Source organism: Syngnathoides biaculeatus, chromosome 22 (genome assembly GCF_019802595.1).
Source record: "Syngnathoides biaculeatus isolate LvHL_M chromosome 22, ASM1980259v1, whole genome shotgun sequence".
NCBI lineage: Eukaryota > Metazoa > Chordata > Actinopteri > Syngnathiformes > Syngnathidae > Syngnathoides > Syngnathoides biaculeatus.
In genome coordinates this window covers 7,196,444-7,209,235 of record NC_084661.1, presented here as the reverse complement: position 1 = coordinate 7,209,235, position 12,792 = coordinate 7,196,444, and the positions used below count along the sequence as shown (strand labels likewise).

At 40.0% G+C, this 12,792-nt stretch overlaps 2 protein-coding genes across 5 annotated transcripts in view; both read right to left on the bottom strand.

Moving 5' to 3' along the window:
- Positions 1-1,295, bottom strand: part of LOC133495359 (ras-related protein Rab-26) — a 49,586-nt gene extending 48,291 nt beyond the window's left edge. Inside the window, exons 1-2 of one of the 3 annotated variants that reach the window (XM_061809908.1) lie at positions 890-1,295; positions 480-676 (exon numbers count right to left, since the gene is read on the bottom strand). In XM_061809908.1, the coding sequence (XP_061665892.1) occupies positions 480-676; positions 890-989 (297 nt within the window). In that variant the 5' untranslated portion in view covers positions 990-1,295. The remainder of the gene's footprint in view (positions 1-479; positions 677-889) is intronic. The other 2 variants (XM_061809909.1, XM_061809907.1) reach the window with 2 other exon arrangements.
- Positions 1,296-1,719: 424 nt separating this feature from the next.
- Positions 1,720-12,722, bottom strand: lmf1 (lipase maturation factor 1). 2 transcript variants are annotated; one of them, XM_061809903.1, is made up of 11 exons: positions 12,495-12,722; positions 10,969-11,278; positions 10,839-10,849; positions 9,800-9,948; positions 9,617-9,682; positions 8,326-8,493; positions 7,271-7,451; positions 5,183-5,336; positions 4,817-5,000; positions 4,450-4,562; positions 1,720-3,448 (listed from the first exon to the last, which is right to left on the bottom strand). In XM_061809903.1, exons 1-11 carry the CDS (start codon positions 12,706-12,708, stop codon positions 3,262-3,264), a joined length of 1,737 nt encoding a protein of 578 aa, XP_061665887.1. In that variant the 5' UTR covers positions 12,709-12,722; the 3' UTR covers positions 1,720-3,261. The 2 variants fall into 2 exon arrangements, with proteins under 2 accessions (XP_061665887.1, XP_061665888.1); XM_061809904.1 differs by lacking the exons at positions 10,839-10,849; positions 10,969-11,278; positions 12,495-12,722 and adding an exon at positions 10,282-10,696.
- Positions 12,723-12,792: the final 70 nt, after the last annotated feature.

The following is a 12,792-nucleotide window of genomic DNA, read 5'->3' as shown; positions in this document are numbered from 1 at the left end:
GCGAAAATGGCAGCGCCCCTGAAAATTCGGAATTGTCGATAATAATCTTCTCAAAACACTATTAAATGAGAGAGGATTTAACATCACATTGTCAAAATAGAGTACATACTACATGACCTATTGGATACATTGTTCATGCAAAGCACTGGAATTCCCCTTTAACAAAAAAAAAAAAATTAAATTGAATTGGCAATTATCCCCTACAGTATGAACGTAGCCATTTATGAATATAATTACCAAAAATACACAACACTCATGGCGAAATCAATTCCCGAGGTTTGCAAGTGGGTTTAGTATTCAAAGGGCTTTGCATTCAAACTTCAAAACGTGTATGAGGGGGAAAAAGATGATAATGGAAGGGGACCTTTAAAGAAAACTTTACCGACTGAACTGACGAACAAAAGTAGACGCAATTGGTAAAGTTTTGCCGATCTAGTGGCCGCACGCGTAAATAGGCAATGAATTCAATGGACGCTCACCTTGAAAGCGATGTCGTAGAACTCCCCGCTGCTGCTGATGGACGCTCTGCTGGGGTAAACTAGTCCGCAAGTCGGCGACGCACCTGCGGCCAGACCTTTCCCTGTCCTCCCGCTGCTCGGCGACCCTTTGGGACTCTTGGAGGTTCTTTTGCCCTTCAGCGTCTTTTTCCTGGACATGGCTCGGCTAACAATCGGCGCTAGCAGCATGTGGTGAGAGTGACAAAAAAAGAAAAAACTGCGTTAAAATCGAGGATGTAAAATACAGTACACAGTCCTGATTGAGTTCAAGCTTGTTGGAAGCAAGAGGACACTGAAGTTCACCCTCGCACCCAAAATCATTCCGGCCGACCCGCGTGACCGAACAAAAAATGGTTTTGAATTAAAAAAAAAACAAAAAAAAAAACATTTACCAATACTTGTCAGCGACTGTAACTGAAGGATGTGCTTCTCAACGTAAACAGCTCTCTCCCTTCCCTCTTGCTGCTGAGTGGCATGAACAGCTGCAGGCATGCTCCCGCTTGACTGTTTCAAGCAACTACGTGCGTGGATTTGCTGTGTGTAGTGTCGCTTATTCTACAACAATTTAGTCCCGACGTTTATCCAGCCAAGGCGCATTTTTACATTACCTCTATATACAGTACAGGAGGCGCCATAAAGAAAAACAAAAGATACTGTACCACAAGTTGATTGCACACATTCATGTATACTCCGCCATCTAGTGGAAGAGTATTTTATTGTTCGCTGGCAGAGTTGAACAAGATAACGGCTCTAAATTTTACAGCAACTCATAAATGTCCATCCATCCATCAATGTTCTTAGCCGCTTATCCTCACAAGGGTCATTGGGAGTGCGGGAGCCTATCCCAACTGTCAATGGGAAGAAGGCGGGGTTCACCCTGAACTGGTTGCCAGCCAATTGCAGGGCTCATAGGGACAAACAGCCGCACTCACAATCACACCTCGGGGTAATTTAGAATGTCCAATAAATGTTGGAAATTTTGGGGAAGTGGGAGGAAACCGGAGTCCCTGAAGAAAACCCACACAGGCACGGGGAGAACGTGCAAACTCCACACAGGCGGGTCCGGGATTGAATCCAGGACTTTTGAACCATGAGGCCAACGCTTTCCAGCTGCCAAATCGTAAATGTAATAAATCAAATTAAATGTAATTTTCTGCTGCCCACCTTGATCTCTCACATGACAGCGTGCCATTGGGGGATCGCTGACGAGTGCTTTCAGGCGAATGTTTCCCAACCTTTATTAAGCAAATCCACATATACAACATTTCACGACATAATACCTCTACTGCACACCACCAAAACAAAATGTTACAGAGTGGATGACAGAGATACCTACCTCCCATTTAGTGAAATAACATGTTCTTCCTGTCACTGTACGTCGTTGGCATAGATAGTTGAGGGAAATTGGGGGTAACTGTGTGTACCCTGACGTTGATCAGCATTATGCATAAACTCCATTTAATATATATAAAAAAACAAGTAAGTCTTCGGTGGCACAGCTTGCTTTAGCTCCTAATTTAGCATTGAAAACGCATCATTGTAACATATTAAACAAAGTCAAGGCTGCGTCGCTCCAGGAGACAGGACATGAAATTTTGAACAGCTGCCCATGGGGTTGTTTATTAAAACAATGTCACAAGTGCATTCTTGAGACATTGTTTTCATAAACTTTCAGTTCTTTCTCAGGGTCACTAAAGAATTTGCAGGCTGTCCAGCACCATAAAAAGGTTGAGGAAAAACATCTACAAGACGCACTGCATGTTACTGATGTACTTGGAACATATGCTGTGAAGGAAAATACCCTAAATAAATACTGGTATGACATGGATCATTCACTGTACATGCTTTTGTTTCAAGCTTTGGAAAAAAATGCCATCATAAGAAATTGCACAGAGGTAAATTGTGATCAATTATTGTGTACAGTAGTTTGCGGTCTTATGCTATTCGTTCACACCATCTATTGGTCTTTCGTTGTTACTACAACTTTCTTTTAACTTTTTTTTTTTTTTGCCAGCTGCCTATTTGTGCAACAGTCACATTTTGTAAACATTTGAATTCATGACACTACTGAAGAAGATGAAGGTATCTTCTGGAAACATTAAGCACACGCGAGGCTGATCAAATAAAATGACAGGGGGAGGCAAGACTTGAAACAGTCAGATGTCCATATAAAATGCTTTATGGTGGTTACATTAAATTCAGTAAATGTCACCTTCCTCAAGCCAATTGTGATGAACAAGCATATACATAATTATTCTTGACAGTAAAATGTTTTCTTTCTCAATGTTGGTATTTCAGTACTGAGCTTGACGGAAAACGCAAAAGGAATCCGTTGGCCCTCCATTTGAGACTGTTCAGGGCGCTTCAGTTGGACCGAGGGTCCTGGTTCTTGGGGAGTGGGTGGCATCCCCCTATACAGGCCCCTGGTGCGATTGGCTTGGTTCCAGTTCATTCTTTCCCATTGTATGCAACATATTTTGCTGTTTAACGTGGCTATATTCGAAGAACGTTAAAATCACATTGTCAATCATCTGAGTTGAATAAACAATCATATAGGCAGCAGAGTGACTTGTTTGCTCATTTCGTTTTGGTCAAAAGCAGTGGCATACTTCAAAAATCTGACACATCATGATGATCATATGGCTAACGTTGGTCCCAACCGAATTCAGACACACAAATGTAGTTATGTTCTTTGTTTTAATGTATTAATGAGCTCTCTTAACCTCTATAGTCCTGTGTGTGTCTCACTATGTCACCGTTGTCCTCAATTCTTCTGTGTTGGTATATGCGGGTGGGGCCAGTCCCTGGACTGGAAGTATCCCCTGAGTGCCTCCAGGTCCACAGCAGGGAAGTAGGCACCAATGCGTTTTCTCAGCCACCACTTACCCTCGGCTGCACTGGTACTGCCCGGTTGGCTGAACTTATATCTGAAATGTTCTCCTCGAACCCACCTGGGAAATGGAGAAAGTTAGTACTAATCTTCATTTTTATGCTTGTCAGCAGAAATACCTGAGCAGTTTAACTATGACTTGAATGCACATTGTCATGGACAACATACAGTCAGGTCCATACATTTTGGGACAGTGACACAATTCCCATGTTTTTTTGGGTCTGAACAGCACCTCATGATCAACTCATCAGTAAAGCATAGTGGTGTGATTGTCATGCCGTGGGCTGCCAATCTTCCCATTTATTTATTGATGATGTGATTGTTGACAAAAGCAGCAGGATAAATGCTGAAGTGTTCCGGGCAATATCAACTGTTCATATACAGCAAGAAACTCAAGAACACATTGGATGACCCTTAACGCTGCAGATGGACAATGACCTGAACCATAGTAAGAGATCAACCAGGTTTTTTTAGGCAGAGAAGTGGCATATTATACATTAGCCTGGTCGCTCACCTGACTTAAATCCTATTGAGTATGCACTTTACCCGTTCACGAAAACATTAAGGGAAAACAACCCAAGAACATGCACGATCTGAAGATTGTTGTAGTCTGAGCATCACAAGGGATAAAATCCAGCCCCTTGTCATGTTTGTGTGTTGCAGAGTTCAAGCTACAATTAACTGCAAAGGATTTGCACCCAAGTATTAAAAAGTGAAAGACTCAAGGATTTTTTTTTCCCCCATAAAAAGTAGTAGGCATATATACAAACTTGTACTCTTTACAGGGTTCATCTGATTTGGATGTACAGTAAAAAGGCATTAAATTAAAAAAGAAAGTCTCCAAGATAAAGCACATCTTGTTTGTTTCACTTAAAATCCATTGTGGTGGTGTTCAGAGGCAACAAGGTAGTTGGGTCAATGTCGCAATATTTATGGCCCTGACCGACTATTGTCTTCAACAGTTAAAATCTGGAAACCTTTTTTAACAATCATTCTGCTACAAGAATGATTAGATAATACTATGAATGAACATACTCCCACAATCTGTATGTACACTCCTACCTGGGGATGCCTCTGTCCTGGAAGGGGTTGTGGTCCAGCAGCGACAGGACTGTGCTATCATTGGCTAACAGGCGTCCTGCTATGTGAATGACCCATTCACTTTGCTCGTAGGTCTGTGTGGAAAAGGGAAAATGGTCATTTTAAAGTAAGAGTAAAAAAAGGGGCTAACACGAGAAGGCTTTGGATGCATTCAGGATGCAATGAACTCTGATCCCAAGACATAAGAAGGAACAGAAATATCCTGTACAGATTTGATAAAAAATATAAGTATTAGAGGAAAGGCTTGTTCGGGTATAATTCATGATTTTAAAATCACAGAGGGAATCCACAGCTTTTTATGGTTAGGTGTTATTGTTCATCATCTCACCTGGAAGGCCGCAAACCACATGAGCCAGTCCAGGCGATAATGATATGGGGAAATGAGACACGGCCGCCGGTACGGATCTCCTGGCTTACAAAGGAATTGGTATTCCTCCCAAACTGCCTTTGGGTTTTTGGGATCCTCACTCAGAGTGCCTTGAAAAATCACCTCAGTACGCTCCTTGGTAATGCTGGAAAGGGGTAGTGGGAACAAAGATTGAAATGGAAAAGTAGATAGCTGAGTCTTGAAAGGATCTCTACTCCAATCGCTACGGCACCAACTATTAGTAAACACCTGACGTTTAATTGTACTTTGGCTCAGGAAGTAATTCCTTCCAATCTTTAAATGCTGCGCCATGACTGCTGAATTTACCTGCCAAAGGCCCCGTAGGTGTTGACGATGCGCAGTGGGTCAAATGAGGTGTTCATCACCTGTCTGGGACTCAGGAGGTTCATGAGCACTGGAACACTCAGACACCCAATCAGAATGCCCAAAGACACATTGACAATGTGACGAATCTGCATTCCTTAAAAAAAAAAACAGAGAGGCAAGCTCAAATAAAAGTTAAAAACAAATGTATCTAAAAAAATACATCCAGGAGTGGTCCAAAAAGAATGTTCAACACACCCTTAGTATAAACTTGAGCTCTGAGTTGACGTCTTCACAATATGAAAACTGAATATTTGGTTCCAGAATAGCTGATCATAATTAGTTCAATCAACTCATAATGGCATCATTAATGGAGCTGTGATGTCTCTTCACCATGGCAACAGACAGAAACTGTCAAGTTACTTTTTTCCTTTTAAAACTGAGGTGCCTATTTGGGTGCACAGTGGTTATGAAACTATATTTCGTCAAAATAAATCAAAAGAAGGACAAAAACGGCGAGGGAAAAAATTGATGCATGAAGGCTGAAGTTTAAATGCACGATTTGTTCCACTGACACAACATTTCAATTCAGTTTTAAGCATAAAATGAAATTAAAAATGTTTAAGCCTGAGTTTCATCGAGGTGAAATTCAGGCTCAGAGAAACATACTTATAAGTTTAAAACAATTACAAAAAAAAACATGATTCAGACATGCAAGGAATATTTTGCTGAACAATGATTGATCTAATTTAAGGTTTGATCACCTACCAATTGGCATTTAACAACTGGTATTTATTCAACATTAAACATTAGAACGTACCTTTGTACAGTGTATGAATTAAAAACAAAAAGGTAAATAATAATAAGAGTTCCACTTGGACAAAAGAAGTGCTAGGTGAAGTAAAATTAAGTTTTCATGCAAAATGATATTTTTTTTTTATTGATAATAAATTAAGCACTTGTTTATACAGATAAGAATTAAAATCATGTGAGGAAAATTATTTTAGAAAAATTATTATTTTAAAATGACAATTATAATCAAAATGTAATGAATTATTTATTAAAAATCAATAAACACTGCTCAACTGTAAATAATATTCAACCCCCCCCCCCAAAAAAAAAACATTTCACGAGAAATAAATCCAAAATAAATAAAAAAAATGGGCATGGTGGCCACACACTTCAGAGGACCTCCATTCATGCGGAGTTTGCATGTTCTCCCCATGCCTGTGTGGGTTTTCTCCGGGTACTCCGGTTTCGTCCCCCATCCCAAAAACATCCAACATTAATTGGACACTCTTAAATTGGCCCTAGGTGTGATTGTGAGTGCGACTGTTGTTTCTCTCTATGTGCCCTGCGATTGGCTGGCATCCAGTTCAGGGTGAACCCTGCCTCCTGCCTGGTGATAGCTGGGATAGGCTCCAGCACTCCCACGCCCCTTGTGAGGATAAGCGGCTCAAAAAATTGATGGATGGATGTATTGAGGTAAATAAACACATGGTTTACTCCCCAAATGTCACAAAATCACACATTTACATTGATAGATGGACAGATCCATTTATTTAAGCTATTTTTAGGAAAAAGTGCTAAAATAAAACAAATATTACTGGACTCCTGATTATGTGAACGCTCCTTAAATGCTTCATTAAAGAACTGAGTATACCGTACCTGGTTTTCCCCACCCTTCAATAAGACTGAGCCCAGTCTGAAGAGGAGTGTCATAAATGAATAAAACAGAATAGGAGATTAGAAATATATTTAATTACCATACTTTGCTTCAGATTTTAGCTTACAATAACTTCCAGTTTGTAGGTTTAGTTCAGTATGTTGCCATGGTGACTAAAAATTTTTCTTACCAGTCTTCTGGACCAGATAATTCGGTTTCCTTTATCTCGAGGAGAAATTGAAGTTTTCAAATAGCCCACCTTGTGGAATACCCCCCTGACGGTTTACTGTATTTCTTGTCACATCACAGTTAATCATTAAGAAGCGTTGTAGTCCAAGTTGACATCATATTTGTGTTTGTGATCACTTAAACAAAGTGGTTATGATAACATTTTATCTCAGTGCCAACGACAGTAGTATGATTACCTTTAGTTGCTTCAGGGGTTCGTCCAGTTTTATCCTCATCCTGAATCTTAAGTACTGTTTTTCTGGCTCCACTTCTGGAGCGAAACAAGAAGCCCAGTGATGCATCATCAAAACAGGCCAGACTGGGAACAATGGTCAACCAGTTGAGGAAACTGAGGTTCCCGGTCAATATCAGAACTATCTAGACACAGCAGAGGAGGAATGATCAACAATGGTCCCACAGAGCCAACGTGTCACTGTCGTCTTGTTTCACCGACAAGATTGGAAAAAAACTTGACCATCTGATCGTTACAGTACTCCACCACAAGACAGGTCACAAGGCTAAAAATAAATTAGCTTTTGGACACCGAAGCGGAGTACATGTCTTTCGGCTGGAATTTTGACATCAGGCAATCATCATAAAATCCTAATTATCACTGACACTTATCAGATCGGCGTAGAGTCAGTTTCAAACATTTTTCACAAAGGACCAACTCACTGCACATGCGCAAAAATACACACAGCAGCACAATCCATAGTTTGGTGAGATACACATCACATATTTTTCAATGTTGTTATTAACACTTACCAGCAGTTTTGATTTATTGGCTTCCATCCTAGTACACTGCCAATTTGTCATAACCACTGATATCATTCATCTTCCACACCATTTATTGTCACTTGGGTTGCGGGTGTTAGAGCTTATCCCAGGTGTCTCTGGGTGAGAGGCGGGGTACACCCTGAACTGGTTGCATGTACACAAACAATCAGTCACATTCACACTTGCGGGCAATATAGAATCTTCAATGAAGCTAACGTGGAGGTTTTTAGGATGTGGGGCGGGAAGCCGCAGTACCTGGAGAAAATCTACGCAGGCACAGGGAGAACATGCAAATTCCACACAGGCGAGATTGGATTTGAACCTGGGCCCTCACAACTGAGAGGCAGATGATGTAAGTTTTCTTTTTTTAATTGATGACATAACACTCATACGAATTATTTTTTCGAAAGTTATCCCTTGATTAAAGCATTTTTTTTAAATGTCCTAAAGTGTATTTGTGTCTCAAATAATCTACCTGAAACAGGACCTGGAGTACACCATTGACGATGCACATTCTCCTGCCCAGGAAGGTGAAGAAGGGGACAATGAGTTCGATGAAGTGGTTGGACAAAGTCTCGAAGCGATGGAACCACCAGGGGGAGCGATGCATGTAGTAGGACATGGGATTCGGAACAGGCTGGGTCTGCAATGTGATTGAGACCGTTCAGAATGGAATCTAAATACAAATACAATAGAGCTCATACACCTACGTCATGAAATCACATGACTTTTGTTTACCTCGCCATCTTGCTGGTCAAGCTAAGCATTGCTCAATGCTAAGTCGGTTGGAGATGAGACGGAAATATGTCTTGAAACATGACGCCCAGAGTTTTGTTGGATACCGTTAGACATTTAGAAGGTGAAAATAAACGACAGTACATGGGAAAATTAGATCAACTCGGCATAGAGGACCCGAAAAAGAAATTGGACTGTTAATTCGCTTCCTCTTGTTTTGGACAACTGGATATACACATGGATCTGGTGAGTAAGTCGCCGAGATTTACACAGAAAAGTTTGAAAGTGTATAAATGTCTGGACGCAGATGAATACTTTGTTGCTGGATCTGTTCTCAACCAGGAATCAATCCCACATAGTGACAGTTTTGACAGCTTGTGAACGCGGTAGTGTGTTCGGCGACACGTTAACCTTTGCCGGAATCCATCGATCTTTTCCCCTAGTATTCATTACAAATGCCAATATTTAAATAAATGACCACTGGTTTTACACAAACTCTCATTCATTAACTATGATTGAAGAAAAAATTAAAAAGTGGATGGAGTCGTCTCCATGGAACGTACGTGGAAGTGATTGTGACCACACTTAACCTCCGTAAACCTCTGCGACACGCATTGTTCTAAAATGAGCCAACTTGGCATTATAAATACTTTTTGGTAATTTGAGACTGAGAATTCCTACCTGGAATGAAGCGATCGCTACACAGGCGAGTGTATTTTAGTTGGGCACCATCCATCACGTTTAATTGCCGAAATCCATTGATATTTTCTGGTCTTTTCAGCTGGTATTCCATAGAATGAACTCTTTGAATATCTGTCTCGTCTGTTGTGACAACCAACAGCACAACAAGTCTCGGGTATCGTAAATATTCTCCTCCAGTTCAATGTCACCCACAATGCTGAGCAGGTCTGTTTGACCGGCAATATGACGCTGTGAAAATGGTGACATCACGAGCTCTATACTAGGGTGGGCAGTCCAATTTCACTCATCTATCCTGATACTATTTATCACAGCCATGCAAATCAGTCTACCTCATAGTGATAATCCATGCAGGTGAGGTCTCTCCAACATTTGTCCCCTCTGATTTTAATCAGGCCCTGAAATACAGAAACGTAATTTCTTCTACTGGATCATGTGAAATTTGTGAAGGTGTAACAGTAGTGCTCTATATATTTAGTGGTCAAAAGAGAGAAAGCGAGGACAGTTTCACTCACAGCTCCAAGCATGATGCGAACAATAAGCCACCTGAAAGTCCAGATGGAGATGAGGGACGGGGGGCAACGGCGGGGTACTTGAGACAGAGTCCACAATGGACACAGGAAAATGGCCAGGAATCCTGTTTCCAACAGCTGACTCTCCCAGCCTGGATAAACAAAAGGAATTTCAGCTATTAGCAATTACCTCTGTAAAGGCAATAGATGTATTTAAAATATCTCAAAATGTGGATGAGACGATGCTCTGCACTTCTCTCTCATAAAAAAACACTCTGTACAGATGCTTTCTGTAGTTCAGTTAAAGAGAATATATTTAGCGACTATTTGGGATGTAATATTGACTGATACCTGAGTAAATGTGTGAAATATGAATTGAAATCATCCACACTCTTGAGATCGAGACATTTTTCTGCCTAAGACTTAAATCAGATCATTCAAATTTTTCAAGCTAAACTACATCACTAGCAGAGATCTATGCCTACCTCTCGGCTCCCAAGACAGTCCTGTCAACATAAAAAACCCGTGCTCTCACAATATTTTTTATCTACAAGGATGCAACCAATCAGAGGAAACGGGGTGGTCTTTGCCAAATATGGATAAAGCAGATAAAAAAAAAACTGGGTCAAACAGAAGTAGCTGTCAGAGGGCCCATGTTAGAGAAACACTCTATGGAGCTCTCAATAGCCAAAATATAGAGCTAAGACTAAAAACAGCCTACCATTACGGTAAAGGAGCATTTGACAAAATTACTGTAATCGATTACGACCTATAAAGTGATCCTTCAGGAAACCACTATCATTTTACTAGGTAGCTACTAATTATTATATCACATACAAGCATTTTGGAGCCCTAATAATATCACAACAAATGACATAGTACATTTTGTAATATTATTCCATCATTAAAAATCATATATCCAAACCTGTGTGCCACAAAGCAAGCTTTTCTTAATTTCCATAACTTGCGTTATAGTATTGAATGAAGCAAAAATAGTGTTTTAATGACAATAAACTGTGGAGGCGCCATCAAGTAAACTTACCAAAAGAGTACCTGCAGAAGAATTAAAAAAAAATGTTAATATAGTGATACAAGATCTTAAATACAAGCAATTAAAAAGTCAATTTTCTATAATATGTCCCCCTTACAATTTGAGAGAATCCAAAACTTACCACAACTGTCCCACATTGACCAATGAATGGTACAGCACCCACAAGGACACCATGATCACCATATTGGCCATACCCATCGCCACAACAAAACCAGAGAGGGCCATCCCCAACAGGGCAATGCCATCTAGGTTGGCATCCATATTGTTCCAGTCCAAGAACCAGAGGATGGAGGGTGAGTACGCCAGAGCAGCCATGCCTATCTTTCCTTCCACGTAGCGTTTGACACTATCGAGGTAGCTCTTGCAAGGCATCAGGCCGTTTTCACCAATCAGCTGTTTATTCTGGTTGTAAGCAACACTGAATGCCACGACTACAGGAAAAAGAGAAATGGGAAATGTTTCTGAATGTCATGATGATTGTGGTTTAGTTGAAGAAAATATTTTCACTTGGTGATAGCCAAAATCTATAAAGGTGGTATATTACTTTTTTATTTGTACTTGTGTGGCTCCCACGATTAAGAGAATGTCCCCACTAACTTGCATTGCTTCTATTAGCAAAATCCATCCATCCATTTTCTAAGCAACATAATTTACAAAATTGTAATTGGCATTGCCAAATTTTGAGTGCTCCCCTAAAAAAAGAGCATTAATCAGCTACATCTTATTCAGAATGCTGCTGCTTGTGTTCTGACCAGAACAAAGAGGTCAGAGCAGATAACTCCAATTCAAAATTAAAAAGTTAGAATCGATTTTAAAGTTCTGTTAATGGTCTATAAATCACTAAATGGTTTGGGTCCTGAATACATGAAAGAAATGTTCATGGAATACAAACCCATCAAAGCTCTGGAATCAACAGACTCAGGTCAAATAGTGGAGTGCAGAGAGGAAAGCAAAGATGGTGAAGCAGCATTTAGCTAATACTGTATGTTGCATACAAATGGAATAAGTTGCATACAGAGGTGACGTCAGGCCAATTGTGAATGTTATTAAATCAAGTTTAAAAACTTTAACTTTTTTCTTCTACTTTTTAGAATATTTCCACTTTTCAATTGTATTTCTTGCATGATACACCTTTAATTGTACATTTTCTACTATTTTTTTCTTTGTTTTAGGTGGTTTATTTCTTTATACAGGTATTTAAATGTTTTAAATCCTGTAAAGGCCATTGAGTTACCTTGTGTATGAAATGCGCTATGCAAATAAATGTGCTTGCTTGCTTCTAAACACCAAATATTTTGTAAGGGTCTCCTACCTTCACCTTTTCAACTCTACATGAAAAAAGACCTTGGGTGAGCCAGTTAGACATAAGCATCAGTAAACAGCTCATTTAATGCTGAATTGTTTATTATTGTTTAAAAACACTTATTAAGCACATGTTGAATTACTGTATGTCCACTTCCTTTCATATAATAACATTTATTTTTTTAAACTGGCATACACAGTAGTAAATGAAAGGAAAATTAGGAATTAGAGCAATGTTTTTTTTTTCTTTGCCAACTGCAACGTGACAATGCTTTCAATGCAGTGCGTTTAAAAGTAGATGTAAACTACAACTGACACATATATTTTTGACGGCATGCTACTCACAGTAAATAAAGGCAACGGAGCGCAGCAGTGCAATACGAGTGAGCCAGAAAGTCCCCGTTTGTAACGACTGGAGTTTCTTTCCTTTCTTGGTGCTTTCGACTGTTCGCGCTGCATTTTTTCTGCTGCTGCTGTCTGTACACTTGGCGTCTTTTAAGCCACCTTTGATGCGTCTTCTCTTCACGCTAGCGACACAATTCTCACCGGAGGTCGCCATGTTGCTGGCTGTGTCAAGTGCTCACGTGACCAGGCACAGGCGGAAAATACATTTTACATTTTATTTTTATCTGACTGTTATTCC